Source organism: Psittacula echo, assembly GCF_963264785.1.
Source record: "Psittacula echo genome assembly, chromosome: 14".
Classification (NCBI taxonomy): domain Eukaryota; kingdom Metazoa; phylum Chordata; class Aves; order Psittaciformes; family Psittacidae; genus Psittacula; species Psittacula echo.
In genome coordinates, this window is record NC_137750.1 from 12,396,475 (window position 1) to 12,412,128 (window position 15,654).

Sequence of the window (15,654 nt, forward strand, 5' to 3'; positions counted from 1 at the left end):
TGCTAGTGCCAGAGCTCTCCAACCACCAGTCATCCTCATCACCACCCATCACTGTTTCACAAGACTCTGTAAAGCCTGGGTAACTGTACAGAATCACCAACACAAGTAGCAGGGAGTCTTTTACTTTATGCAAGTCTATCTCCAGCAGCTGTTTGCACACCACCTTCCTCCTAAAGGAAGCCATGTCTGCGAAGAGCATCACTACTCCATTACAAGTAGCACTGTTTTCCCCTATGTCTGCTCCAGCCCAGGAGGCAAGAACAGTTTGCTTAGTAAAGTGGTTGCCAAGCACAGACCTGCTCATGCCTCTTCTAGAGTTTTTAGTCATCCTTGCCAGTGCACTTGAAGGCAGAACATCAGGGGAGAGGGCACTGGCTGACTGCAGTCACTTGCTATAATAGACAGTGAGTAGCTCCATACAGGTGAAGGGCAGCAGAAACACAGGTTTAGTTAACCTTGAAGAAGTTATTCCCTAATGAACGGATCCTGTTGCATTGCTATCACCTATTCCTAGCCCAGTCTATGGCTTCATTCTTTCAAATTAAAAGAATTCACCACAAAAAGACAGATTTGACACAAAATACAAACCTCCATCTAGGAGTGTGACAAGAAAACAACTGTCAGCAAACACACACCACCATGTGAAAATGCTCTTCATTTCATCGTCCAAAAATAGCAACATTTGTGCATGCAGCGGGATCTCCAGAAATGGAAATCAGCAGGCGGCTGGTGTGTGAACACACACCGAGCACCTGCAGCACAAAGCTCCTGACATTGACTGACTGCATCAGAGGACACTGGGCACAACTTCCAAAGCTATTGTGCCTTTGGAGTGGGAAGCCCTTATCCACAAGCCACTTGAGATGGCCAAGAATAGACTCCTTGAAATAATCTCCAGGTTTGCTCCATTTTTCCACGTACACTTGTTATTAGGGATCCTCTCATCCCAGCTGTTAGAAGCTGCTGCTCTGGTCAGGAGGACCTAGTTTTTCTTTCCTAAAACCACAAAGAAACAGAGCCGCAAATGCCCACTGAGAAGCCTGACTCTCAGTGGCCTAGATTTGCTGCCCTCCCATTGCTTGCCCCTGCCTCACCCTGCTCAGAGGTGATGGTTATGGGTTTCTTTCTGGGGTGAAAGAGCACTCAGCAACCTCTAGTTTGTCATTAAGCAGCCCTAAAGACAAAGGCACAACTGAAGAAACAAAGGCTTAAAGCAATTTACTTAAAGCCAGGAAATGCCTTTTTAAAGATATTTACATTTAAATGGTTGGTTTACCTGGTAGCAGAAAGAGTTTGCTTAGTGAAGGAGGTCAAACAGCTTTTAACCTACTTCTGTAGACATCTGCACCAGGTCTAAGTCAGAAAATGCTCTTCCCTACCCACACTTTTCTGGATACAACATGCTGGAGTTCCCCTATCAGTCCAACAGGCACTGAGATAGGAACCAACATGGGAGAGCAGGACCAGGGTTCCCAACCCACCGTGCCAGAAGAGCTGCTGTACAAACTCAGCACCACGTGTTTTATTTCACCACAGTTACACGATGCCGGATTCAGAGTTGGCAGATTTGCCAGCCCAGCCTTGAAGCCAGAACTCAAAGCACGTGCTCACCCTGCGTTCTACCACAGACATGACCTATGCCAGCTCGGAGGAAACAGCTAAAGAAGCCTATGAGCTTCGGCATTTCCCTGGCCTCCTCTTGAACCCAAACCCCCAGCTGTGTCACTGTCCCTTCAGATTATTCTCCAGCTGCCAAAACACCAACAATTTGATCGAATTAGAGACGAGTCACGCACATACTTTAGCTTTCCCTTTCCAACCACACGTTTTCACTCCTAGCATCACTCACAGCCCGTGCACTGACATCTTCTGACATGGATTTTATTTCCTTAGGGAGGAAGTATCTCCACTGCACCTTTATGTGCCACCACCTGGCACAGTGCACTTCCTACCTACTCTTCTGACACTTCAAGGTTCTAAATCAGGAACCTTCCCCATCCTTTAAGAACTAGAAAAGATTCTGGTTGTGTTCAAACTTCCTCTGTAGCCGGGTAACAAAGCTCCCGAGTTTTAGGTTCATCCCAGACAGCTGGCATTTAACTATTCATACCATTTAAGCAGGTCTTACCTTGCAGCATGCATCTATATGCAGACTCCGATATTGCATAAATGTGGGGTGGCATTTCATGGCGCTTCTTCCCTCTGTACATCTCGATGATGTTCTCCGAATAGATCGGGAGGTTCTTGTACGGATTTATCACTACGCAGAACAGCCCGGAATAGGTCTGAGGAAAAACACACACAAAGAGGTCTCTCAGTAAACGGTGCTGAAATAAAGCCAGAAGGAGCACAAAACTTCTTCCCAGGTTCTATAACATTTTTCCTAACATGAAATTGTGCCCTTGCCGTGGAGTACTCAAAGTACAGGCTACATTCAAATTACTGCTTTCTAGTTCGCTTAGAACACTTTAATTACCTGCATAAAAAGTCATTTAAAGACAATAAATGTGAGTAAATACAAAGTGAAGCACTTGGTCTCTTTCCCACAAGCATTTAAATCTCCCTTGTTTGCCAAGTTACAGCATTTAGGGACATCTTTTGATGCTCCATTCCTCCAGTAACGAATGCAAAGTTAGTTTTTCATTTTTGAAGGGACCAAAAGCCTCCATTACTCCAGTAAATAATCTGGACAAGGAAAAAGCCTATTTCCAACCACCAATATTCCTGTTATCCAACTGCGTTCTCCCATCTGTGCCTCTCCTACTCATCAGCCTCTCAACCCCAAAGCAGTCATCTCATGGAGACATCACTCCCCACTGCACACGTTCCATGGTTGGCTTCTAGAGCTGATCCTCAACTGAAAGACCCAGGTCTACTATCATATCTAGAAACTCCAGAATGTTTTACATTCCTCATCCTATTGACTCTTATTGATACATTAACTTATCTTCCAACACCTAAAGGAGCTACAGGAAACCTGGAGAGGGGCTTGGGACAAGGGCCTGTAGGGACAGGCCAAGGGGAATGGCTTTAACCTGCCCGAGGGGAGACTGAGATGAGCTCTTAGGCAGAAGCTCTTCCCTGTGAGGGTGCTGAGGCGCTGGCACAGGGTGCCCAGAGAAGCTGTGGCTGCCCCATCCCTGGCAGTGTTCAAGGCCAGGTTGGACACAGGGGCTTGGAGCAAGCTGCTCCAGTGGAAGGGGTCCCTGCCCGTGGCAGGGGTTGGAGCTGGGTGAGCTTTAAGGTCTCTTGAACACAAATCATTCTGTGAAAAGGTGCCCTGTTCTTTCCACACCCACAAGGGGTTCTGGAAGGACAGACAGAAGGTGGTATCTGAATTGAGTCAGGAGCACCATTGGTAAGGAAAAGGAACTTGGGTTTATGCCAGATCTCCTGACACGAGGACATCTTATGTCCTCACAGGAAAATAACCACCCTGCTTTGGTCAGATCTGCTGGGTGATAAGCGCTGCAGTGCCTCACCCAGCCAAGCACCCTGGCAATAAGGTATTTATTTCTCAAGAGAAAGGAAACTGATGTTATCGGAGCAACTGACCCAAGCACAAAGAACAACTCGGTCATTAACTCAAGGTAAGCAGGGTTCTGTTGGCAGGGGCACTTCCTCCTCTGCCTCCCTTCCAGCCACATCCATACCGCCATCCTCCTGCCCACCTCAGTGCCCTTAGAGTAACTCACCGAGCTGGACAGCACTGAGGATGAACATCAGAAAGAACTGGTCAGGGAACTGAAGCTGTTACCAACCAAACTCGCCCATGGTCTCTAGTGATACCATAAGGGGGAGGGAAGGCAGGACAGTTACTTTATGTGGTACAACTGACCAAGGAGCCTATTAACTGGTAAATAGTGGATCCCCATTCCCAGCCAGCGTCTTCCCACTGCACTCATCCAAGGTCACCCATACCCATCTATGATCACTGCCCGTGACATGAAGGCATCAAGAATTACCACAAGCTCAATTTCCATTCTAGTCTGCAAATTAAGGATAACCAGAAGGCAAACTTTCGCTAAGCCTGCAGTGTGATCCCAGCTCAGAAATCACTGACCAGCCCCTCTGCTGTGTTTCTCCAGCCCAGCCTCATCTATGAAGCATCCCCCTCCAAATACTGCTGCCTGCAACTGAGATCTGGACACGAGAAGGATTCCCACAGCCAAAGTCCCAGCACACAGTAAGGGCACAACCATTCGGTGATGCAGCAGACCTCCAGCATGGCTCTGCGCTCCCACCCAGCAGCACTTCTGAGCCCTGGTCTGGTTTCCATCCACCAGCTTTAGAGACTTGCCAGTCACTTCTGTGGCTGCTGGTCCACATCTTACTGCAGCAGTGCCTGATGGCCGAGCCATGCGGTACCACAGCATGTATGGGCTGCATGACAGCCACCTCCTCCTAAGGGCAATACCTCTGTCTGCAAACTCATCTAAAGCTTCTATCAGTTGCTTTGGTCCTTTCATGGCCACAAAAGTCATTGGGTTTTCCCTCAGAATCACTGTCCTTCCCCAGACATGAACAAACTGATCTGGTAAGGAAAAAAAGCACCCACTAATAAAGTGTAAGTGCTAGGATAAAGCCAGCTCCTTGAAGACCATCCTTCCCTCCTCCTCCCCCAATGCTTCAGCATCTTTAATTTCACAGCCTGGTTTGGGTTGGAAGGGACCTTAAAGCTCATCCAGCTCCAACCCCTGCCACAGGAAGGGACCCCTTCCACTGGAGCAGCTTGCTCCAAGCCCCTGTGTCCAACCTGGCCTTGAACACTGCCCCATGCCCCCTGTTCTGCAGTACATGGACTCTGCTGAAGGATCAAGCCCTGAGGAGCCACAGTATCCAGCCAGTCTGGCTGAAGAACCAGACTTCATTAATCTTCCAGCTGACAGAGGTAGATACTTACATTAAGAACTTAAAGGCAAGTAAAGATGCTTATCCACCTTCAGCTACAAACAAGCCAGTGACGGAAACACCCCTGTCTGCTTCACTGAGGAACAGGACATAGACAACCTCAACCAGCAACAAGGCACACTGGAATGCACGCTCTCTAGGCAAAGCTCCAGACAGAAATAGGAGTGCATTGACAGACGTTTGCTGTACAAACCCTCCTTCAGGTCCCTAATTGTGGAGTTTTCATGTTTCCAGATGCTTACAAGCCTTTATGCAGTAGTATATCATTTAGTAATTTGGATTTTGGTAAGCTATCCCAGGCTGCAGAGTTCAGGCTCCTGATGCTGGCCTTTGAAAACAACATTATATGCCCAGCAATAAGCTGCTTGAGATACATGTAAGCAATAGAGATACACCTAAGTGAGCTACTGGCACCTGGGCAGTGCATTACTTCCAGGTGGAAGCACACAAGAATTTAGCTTCTTAATTTGGATCATGGGCTGCAAAGCAAGAAAGGTTTTCATGGCCTGTCTTCCCTTGAAGCCTGCACTGCACGTACCCCTATGGTTGTAGTATCAAAAGCCTTGTAATGATTCCTTAGATTTAACAGCTCAGCTTCACAGTTCTGGCATCAAGGAAGATGCTATTGTGACTGTTGGGTCAGTTCCTCCCACTGCAGCAGTGAAAGGCCTCTTTAAATCATCACTTCAGAGCACATGAGCAAGAGGCAGGTAAATCTGGGGTACCTGTAGCACCCAGGCTCAACAGTCCTCTGCAGTCCTTGAAGTACAAAGTGACAGATTTCCTCTATTACCACAACTAAGCTGAAGTAAGCATCAAGACATCTCCCATTACCACCTGAAATACAACCCAGCAGTTTCTAGCCTAGAAAGCAGTATGTGTTTTAAGCAGTATCTCATACCCATCTGGAGAACATGCTTTACCTCAGTAGGATAACTTGCATCATCATAGCCTTTCCCTGTCTGGGGTCACTTCCTGAGCTTATGGACCCATCCAAGACCAGCCTGACCTGGTTTTCTCATGTACCACCTTTTCCCTCTAAAAGAGGCAGTTATCCAGTCATAACCTCAAGCCTTAAGGAAGGGCAGGCAGCTCTTCAGCGTCAGAGGGAAGACAGTGATGCTGTGGCAGAACACATCCTCTGCTCTGCAGGGCAGCTATAGTGCACAGCAGCTATGACTCACCTTGCCAATGAGGGCAAGGAACCTCCTGCAGAGTACTGGGAATCCCGGCTCTGCCAGAGCCCAGGATCAAGAGCCACTGACCATTACTGAGGGCCATTAAGGAGTAAAATCTGTGCACAAGAAGAATGAGAAAGGGAAGGAGCACAACACATACACATGCTATTAAAGAAAAAGCACACCTGCCTACAGATGTTCTCTGCAGCTAGCACTGAGCACAAGTTCACCAGTGATGTATTGTCACATTTATAACCTTCAGGTTATGTGTTTAAAGAGACAAAACCCAACACTGGATCAGCAGTGCGGGGTATGCTCCTGCTAGGCTGCTCCAACCCTGACAGCCAGGCTCAGTGTCGCAGCCCCCAGACACCAGCACTGCTGCAGCAAGTGCTGAGAGGTAAAACATGATCTGAGGTTGCACCAGAGCCAGAAGAGTATTAATATCCTTCCACAAGGATAGCTGCACGCCTTAGAGTGGCTATCCCAGCCTGGGACACAGGCAGAGAGTGTCAGGGGCTGTCTGCAGCACAGAGCACCCTGCCGGGCACTCAAGCAGGAGCCCATGACCCAAATTACTGCACCTTTTGGGGCTGCCAAGTGACCATTTTTCACAGAAACAGAGTATTTGACAGGAACATGCACTTTTTTATACCCTGCCTGAGGGCAAGGAGGGCATTGAGTCACTTCCCTGAAACCCCTCAGACGTTCCTGACAAAGCAGAACATCACACACATCTCTGAACCTGCTCTCATTTATGAGCCTTCCAAAAATCAGAGTTCATTTAGAAGCATTAGTGTCAAAGCAGCCCTTACAATGTGAACCCAGCTCTTCTTCTGCCATAGCAGGGACCAGATCTGGAGACTGGTTTGTGTTAAGGAAAAGATAAAATTAAGTAACAAACTCTGCTTCTTACACGTTCTTTCAATGCCAGTCTTTGATACTCAGTAATGGGAAACATTCCCAACAGGGCCAGAGGGAAAATTAAAGCAATTAGACTACAGGAGCTTAGATAATAACATAGATTGTTCCAGGTTATGCTCTGGCCTCACAGGAGGCAGCAGCTCAAGAGAAGAAACAGCTCCTCAAGCACAGTTTTGTAAGAGCTTCCACCCACAGCAGGCTCTGGAACTGGGAACTACAGCATCTCCCTCATTCTTTTCCTCTTCTGCCTCAATAAAAGGGAAAGTACACCAAAAAATGCGAGCAGCACAGTGCTGCAGGTGAATTACAGGGGTAACACTTGTAATTATCAACAGATACCTGCTGAAGGATTTTTAACTGCACAATAGTAAGCATGTTTTCCACTTGACTGGTAGAAAGAAAACCCAGCAGGCAGATACATGGAGTGCAACCACGAGCAGCAAGGCTCCAGGAGTGCTCAGCCTTGCTTTGACAAGGTCTGTGCTAAAAAGCAGAGGAGCGGGCAGAGAAGATTCTGCAGAGCCCATGGGGGTTTGGAGGACTTGGAACTTGAATCCAGCCCTTTCCTCAAGGGCTTCCCCACCTTTTTGTCTTTCCTGAGGGAAGAGCAGAACCAGTCATCTCCAGCTCGACTTCACCTACACACACCCCTCTTACAGCACACGTCCCCACTTGACACTTCCTAGCTCAGTAGCCAGAGAGCACCTGGGGATCATCCCATGTAGAGCCACAGCAAGGCAAGAGGCCATCTGGATACTGACAGGGGTTAATAGAAGCCAAGTGGGTGAGAAACTCTATTAATTTTAATCCTTTTGACTGAAGGAGGTCAGGAAGCAGTTAAGTATAACTGCAGTGATTTATGGAGTATCAGTAAGTGACGTGCAATCAACTGTGGGCAATGGACTTCCTCCAGGAGAGCTGGGATGAGAACAGCACAGCAACAGCCACATTTTTTGACATGATTTTTATGAAGCCCATTGGATTTTTAATGTCTTCCGTTTTACCATGGCTTAATGTGTCTGAGGGAGCAATTGCTCCATCCCATCCTACTGCACCGGGTACAGGAAGGGAACTGCTGACTGCACAAGACAGACTTTTGGGCCCATGATATCGGATTATCTGTTCAAGCTGAAAGAAGACTCAAACGTTTATAGACCCATTGAGCAGAAACATGCCATTTACCCAGGAGCTTTCCACATTCTACTCTGCACTCACCGGCCAGACCATTAAAGCACAGCCATCTGTAACCCAGGTGCCCCACTTCTGAGCAAGCAGTAAGGTGAGTCAAAGCTCTGCAGGACCCATACTGTCAATGTTTGCTGGTGCCCTGAGCCAGAAACTCAGCTTGGATTAACAGAGTACTTCTGTTAACAAGTTGAGCATAAGGCCATGTTTGTACATAGTGTATAGGAACACACCATTTTCAACATGCTTTCCAAGGGAAACGGGAGAGTCCTTCTTGCCATCAAGAGTTACTGACACAAAAGCAGAACTTTAAATTGCTGGGAGAAGTGTCACCTAACCCTATTAACAGCCATTAGCTTATTCACTGCAATTCCAGCCAGTAACTGTGATATAAGTTACTTTCCATTTAAGTAGAAATGAGACATCCACATTCCTGATCTAGGCAACCAGTTGCACTTCAATTAACTGAAATGCTTTTAATAGACTTCAAAATTGAAAATACCAAGAAATTTCTATCCAGACTGCTACCCAATAAAGCACTGACACACTGTTTAGAGTGCCCAGGAGCCCTCCTGACCAGCTGGCTTTTTGCAGCTCTAGCAGTGGTACAGCACATGTCAATGTTTGCTAGAGCACCTCAAACAGAGAGAATCACCTTGCTCTGAAGTGAAAGAAAAGGGCTCAAACCACATTCTAACTGGCCACGCTGTCTTCAAGTGCAGAAAAACCTAAATGGGAAAACCCAACTTCAATACCTCAAAATACTGACAGTTCTTCCCTTCCCATTAGCTATACGAGCCAAACTGGGCAATAAACTTGGGAGTAGAAGCCTGATTTTGAACATAACTGACATGCCTATATATAGGCTTTCTGAACAGACACTAACATATTGTTGATATTGAAGTGCAGAGAGATCAAGATGGAGAAAACGCTTCTTCCTACACCAGAAACTCCTTTGCAGCTCTCCCATCACCACACTTCAGTACTTCTCCCCTCCAGATTGTCAAGAGCAGCATCTGCTCTCCTAGCACTTTATTTTCAGACTAAATCCTCCTCCTTGTTTATCACCTCCCCTCACTCCCACCCCTGCCACCAACACCGCAGACCCATTTCAAGTGGCTCCCTTGTCCCAGGGCTCCAACTGAAGGAGACAGCTAGAGCTCAGCCAGCCAAAGGCACCTCTTCAGCTGAGCTTCACGCACCCCACAAGCCTCTGCACCATGAACAGAGCCCCTACAGCTCACAGCACAGTGGCTTAAAAACCAAAGGCAGGGCTCTCCTACATTCAAATGTTATATTGGACAGGGAAAGGTTTGAAAGCAGGTAGATGAGAAAGCCCAAACCTAATGAAGTGGTGAGAGGGAGAATTACTGGAGCAGTAACCTTGCCTATCACAGCTTATCACAAAGCATTAAGGCAACAGCAGTCTTGAGAACTTTGTGGCATTCAAGGCTGATGGGCCCTTAACCTCCACTCTTTCCAGTGGATGTCTCCCATTCCTTGTCTGACTCAAAGATTACTTACTTCCTCCCCAGAAAATCATTTTTGCTGACATGACTTAAGCAGAAACCAACATCCAGAGCTGATAGCCAGAAGCTCTCACAATGGCATTTTACATGCAGGGCTTTTAACAATAAAGATGTTTCCTCACTCAGGCTGCAGACCTTGGTGGCGACCCAAAGCCTCTAACAACCAGACTCCCTTCTTAAAGCAATGCCCTCAGAAAGAGAGCAGGAACCCAGTTCATCGTAGCATAAGGACGTAACAGAACCACCACAAAACCAGCCTGAGCAAAGTCATATTTATTCCATATCTTCAAAGGACCTCCTAAGCCCTTGGGCATTCCTCCTGGGTACCCTTACAATGAACTACCTCCAGTTTCTGATCTACAGCTACTAAACACACTGAAGTACTGTTCATGCTGTATTAATGTTAACCACTCTAAAGCAGAGCAGGTGGAAGAGTGAAGTTCCAGATGAAGCTGAAGAATTGACAGTTCACAAGCATTTAAAGTAATAAACCCATGAGAAGCTGTCACTAGAGCATGACATGAGACATCAAGTTAGAGTGACTCAAATGATACATCCCTGCCATGAGAAATGCTGGTATTCCTAGAAAAGCACAGCACTTGGAAAAATCCAGCCATGAAACACAAGGAGGAGTGAAAACTCCTACCAAAGGTAGGAGTGATGAGAAAAGGAATGAGAAAAAACTGCTGTAGATGGCTGCACCTCCACAGAACCAACACTTGCCCTTGACAGGAACCAAGCCACAAACATGAGCAGAGACTCAGGTTCTGCACTATCGCGTTTAGTAATTGACAGGTTAAGGAGAAAAGCCAGAGTGCAAGACAATCTTAAGGTCCTTTCCAACCCTAGCTACTCCATGATCTACAACAGGTTTACCATTCTCAGCGATGAATATCTATGTATGTTTCTATACTTCAAAAGAATTTGCAACGATATTGCAGCTTTGCTAGGAAAGAATTCCTTTTAAAACACATTCTGCAATTATACTCAAAATAAAGCTTGTGGCAAGAGATGGAATAGGAGATGTTAAAGTGGAACAAGAAAGGAAGTTATTTCACCTCCAAAGCAAAGCCAGGATCACTATAGTCTACGCTCCAGCCATTCCTCGCAGCAGTTCTTGTCCAAGTCCTTGACCTCCTGTGCTGACATGAGACCAGAAATAAAGACAGGTCCCAGCACAGACATCATGCTTTTTATACAAGCCACTGCTCTTCCCCATTCTCCATTTGCATTCATCACCCCAGCACAGCAATAACACAACTTGGAGCCCAGGATCATGCCATCTGGCAGACATTGGAAATGCTGGAAGTTCCAGGAACTCCTCGCCATCCCTACTTAGATGTCACATGAAACTCTGGATGAAGTGAGCATCATTGCATTGGTCATGCCGACGGCACTGGCCAGCTTTAGTCAGTCCTCCCTGTTCCTCCAGCACTGTCATCTTGGAGAGGTAGATTATAGAGAGATGACAAGACCCACTGGCCAAATCCCTCAGCTTGTTTGTTTCCTTTCTAGGGATTGAAAGGAAACATGCATCTGCTTCAGTTGCCAGCCTTTCCTCTTTACTTCCTAGAAAGGCAACGCTGTGTGCTGTAAGCTGTGAAGGAAAGGAAACCAAGTCAGATTCACCATCTCCATCTTAACTACTTGAGACCAACACCAAACTGCAGCATTTCAGATGGGTTATTTTGAGAGTACTATTTGGAAACCAAGCAATAGAATCAGTTGGGTCGGAAAAGACCTGGATGATTCAAGTCCAACCGTTCCCCAGCACTGCCAAGGCCACCACTAACCCATGGCACTGAGGCCTCGTCTCCACGGGCTGTGAACACTTGCAGGGACGGTGCCTGCAGCCCTGCCCTGGGCAGCCTGTTCCAATGCCTGAGCACCCTCTGAGGCAGGAATTGTTCCCCAGCTCCATCTAAACCTGCCCTGGAGCAGCTTGAGGCTGTTTCCTCTTGTCCCATCCCTTGTTCCTTGGGAGCAGAGCCCAGCCCCTCCTGGCTCCATCCTCCTCTCAGGCACTTGTAGGGAGCCATCAGGTCCCCCCTGAGCCTTCTCTTCTCCACACTGAACCCCCCAGGTCCCTCAGCCGTTCCCATCACACTGTGCTCCAGGCCCTGCACCAGCTCCGATGCCCTTCTCTGATAATACCTTTAGACCAACACAAGTTCACCAGCTCAGTGAACTCCGGGTCTTTTCCTTAGCCAAGTGAACATCAGCAGGATCCACAGGCAACAGCACTGCTTTGGGCTGTGCAGGCACTGCCACGTTCAAGTTCAGGGATCCCCAACAAAGATCCCTACCAGAGCTGCACTAAAACCCCACCAGCTCAAGTTCTCAATGAAGCTTCTCCCTGTGGCCTCTTGATCTTTGCCAGCACCCGCCTCTAATCTAATAGCACTCATAACTGCTTGCTGCCCCTTCACAAAAAATCAGCTTTTAATTGCAAACAAGAAGCCATTATTACAGCTGCACAGAAACATTATTCTTAGTAACAGCAGCATCCTCCAGCAATGTTCCTGTAACTCAGACCCCCAGTTAAGGCCAACAAATCCATTAGCTTCTTGATCCCAACCAATTTTTTTCCAGCCCAGGGGCAGGGGAGGTCACCAGTAATACACTGGGGCAGTATCCTCCTCTATGACAGCTGTATGGTGACACCAAGGCACCAACAGTTAAAGCAAGCAGAAAGTGCCTTTTGGGATGTGGGGCAGGAAGAAAAAAGGTGTCACCTGAACACCATGTATAGGATAAGCCAGTCTTGCACACAAGGGAGACGCAGAGTGACACAGTGCTGCAAACCTGGGATTGTAGAAGGGGGACAGTTCTCAGCACCCCCGAACAGAAGCACTTGTAGCAATGTTTACTGCACAGAGTCCCTCGACTCCAGCTTGCTTTGACATTTACAGCCTTCAGCTTTTAACCTTCATCATGAAACACAGTAGTAATAGTTGTAATGAATTTCATAACTAGCATTATGATTGATACATATACTGAACACTTCTGACCCATCGACTTGTTTACTTTTAATTCTCAATCCAGTCCTTACTAATCACCCCGTTAGTTTACAGATAAGCTGGCAGGAAGCGTTCCAGAAGCATTTCTTCACTGAGCTCTGCTTTAAGGGTCTTGGAGTTAAGGCCTTGGAAGGGTAAAAACCCCAAACCCACAAAGCAAACCAAACAAAAAAAATCACAAATACCAAGAATATTCTGGAGCTGCACATAATTGACAAAAAGTCCAAATATTACCAGGGGCGAAGCAAAGCCAGTACCCCAGGGACAGACAGAGGGGAACAGAGCCAACTAACTAGTGGGACTAAATCAAATGAGTTTAAGCCTTAGAACAAGTGTTTATTAAAATGAGCCAAGCACTTAAGCAGATGTTCCAGTTTCTTTTATCATAGAAAGTCTGCTTGCAGCTCTCACTGATGCTCTGACTCAACGAGTCACTATGCAGCCGCTTTGCCAAGAGCCAAGGAGCAACTCTGGACTGTTCAGGACAGACATCCATTTAACATTGGCCAAGGAAGGCACAGGGTCAAAGGCAGCATCAACGGTGTTGCCATCCCTGACTCCATAGAAAGATGGTGATAAAGCAGATGTTGTAATTAGTACTTCAAAACCCCAGGAAAAAAAGTAAGCTTTATCTTATTGGTTTATTTTAAGCGCTTGAACACATTCTTTCCTGGCCCGCTAGGTCAATATTAGATTCCAAAAAGACATCTTGCATTCCTAGCACTCTTGAGCTTCAGCTTTTAAATAACAGCAGAACCTCTTATTATCATTTTTAATAGGCAGCAAGTTAAAACAAGACATATGCTTATTCATACAAGCAATTAAACAACAGTCATTCAGCAAAGTTGGGTTTTGTAATCTCTTCTCAGCTCCAACAAGCCATTTGATACTATTCACTGTATCAGTTGAACATGTCTGAGGCAAGCGCTCTAACAAGCAGCATGAGCTCAGCACCCAGAGTTGCCATTTCGCATTCTATTTTTGAAAGATGCTTGCAGAATTATTTCCATAGAGGAATTCTTTATTATTTGTTTTCTGACAACAGAGGTCTTGACCTGTACACAGCATGGAAAAAGACCCTGCACTAACCTAAACACCAGGGACATGAGTATTTAGGCCATCAAAATGAGAGACAAGACTCACTTCCTCTGTTCCAAGCAGGTAAAGGAATGGGAATCATTCCAGTTCAGCTGAATTAACACCATAATGAACCTAATAATTAGTACTTACATAGATGAGCCCAGAGTAATACCGATCCTTTAAATTATGCAATACAGAGGCTTCATTTAAACAGGTTAATTCTGCCATGTCTTCCACTTTAGAGAACTTGGGAGGATTCATCTTCTGAATATCGTCTTTATTGACTAGTGCTTTCTTGCCATTCTCTGCCAGTTCAACCAACACTTCATCCCCTTTCTCCTCCTTGATGCTGGCTGCTTCAAACCCATGGCGCTCAGAAGGGATCCACACCAACTTTTTAGCAGTCCAGTCAGCCTGGGTAGCAGGGTTGTAGATCACAGCCCTGTCCACAAAGAGGTATCTCTCCGGATCTTCCTGTCCAGACCTCTGTGCCATGGTCAGAAGGGAAGGTGTACACTACCAGTTACCCTGTAAATTGGAGAGGAAAAAAAGCAAAGGATGTGTTACTGACCATATTGTTACCGAGGACATGACTGAAGCTGTGGCACATCAATTAAAAGATCTATCCCCAAGCATCATTCATTTCTTGCACAGCCTAAAGAAGTTGCTATACAACTGAGAACCCATACTCACACAGCAGTCCTCTGAATAATCCAACTGCCACACAAAAGATAACACGATCTGTCAAGTATAACCCCAGACCCAGTACAGTAAACTCAGTATAAACTGGTTCTAATCATGCACCAAACAGGGAGAGACACTGCAACGAATGCAAGAGCTACAAGCAGGAAAAGCACACACCTGTCTTCTGTGCCATAGGAAGAAAAGCAAATCCAACAAAAGCTTGCTCGTAAGCTCAACTTCAACTGAACACTTCAAAAGCCAAATATAGATATAAAAACATGAAAGATGGTGAGTGGAACAAGGAGGCAGCAAGAAGACGTTTTAAAATGTGGATTTTCAACTACAGACAAGAACTTGAGCCACTTGGGGTTTCCCACAAGCCACTGAGGTAGCGAAACCTTGCTCATAGTCTTCCTGAAAAGCTTCACTTTGTATTCCTACACCCTGCTCCTGTTCTTGGTCGTGAGCACCGACATCACCACATTCCCAAAGAACATCTCCAGATCGCAAGTGCACCGTGAGGCTCAAGACACAGCAAAGATGGATATTAGATTTTAGCCAACGGCTTCATGGGCAATTGGAAGGAGAAAGAAAAACTGCTGACAACTGCTCCTGCACACCCATTGTACCGGCTTGCCTCTATCTAAGAGACACCACTGCACCTTGAGTTAGTGCTCCCATCACATCCAGGATTCCTGGAGTGAGCAGTTTCACTCGTAACCGCCTGAGGAGCAGCAAGGTCAAGCCTGACACTCCATACTCAGGTTATTAAATATGCTGGGGTTTACACAGTAGATGTTTTCTTCTGAAGCACGTTACATTGGCTAATGGCAGCCTCCTCCTGCAGGTAACCTGGAGGTGAACTTCAAAAGCGAGGAAGGTTTCGCAAACCAGGCTCGTCATCTCTCACAGTGTGGTATGTGGCCTGATGGCAGCTCTGCAACACACCCATGCTCAGGAGGATGTGTAATTACACACAATGGCTGTGTCTCCATCTACACAGGGACACTGGATACACTGCCCAACTTGAATGTAAAGTAAGCATAAAGTCACCGAAGCCTTCGGAGGTTTGAGGAGCAGCAGACCGTTTCCTATAGCAGGCTTCATTCAAACCAAGAGGTGATGACTCAACAGTTAAAGTAT

At 46.6% G+C, this 15,654-nt stretch overlaps 1 protein-coding gene across 5 annotated transcripts in view; it reads right to left on the minus strand.

Moving 5' to 3' along the window:
- MYH10 (myosin heavy chain 10) overlaps positions 1 to 14,322 on the minus strand; it is a gene marked incomplete at both ends in the record, with an annotated part of 91,656 nt that extends 77,334 nt beyond the window's left edge. For all 5 annotated transcript variants that reach the window (XM_080629510.1, XM_080629511.1, XM_080629512.1 and 2 more), the window contains 2 exons: positions 2,129 to 2,285; positions 13,978 to 14,322. In XM_080629510.1, the coding sequence (XP_080485636.1) occupies positions 2,129 to 2,285; positions 13,978 to 14,322 (502 nt within the window). The remainder of the gene's footprint in view (positions 1 to 2,128; positions 2,286 to 13,977) is intronic.
- Between the last annotated feature and the right edge of the window lie 1,332 nt (positions 14,323 to 15,654).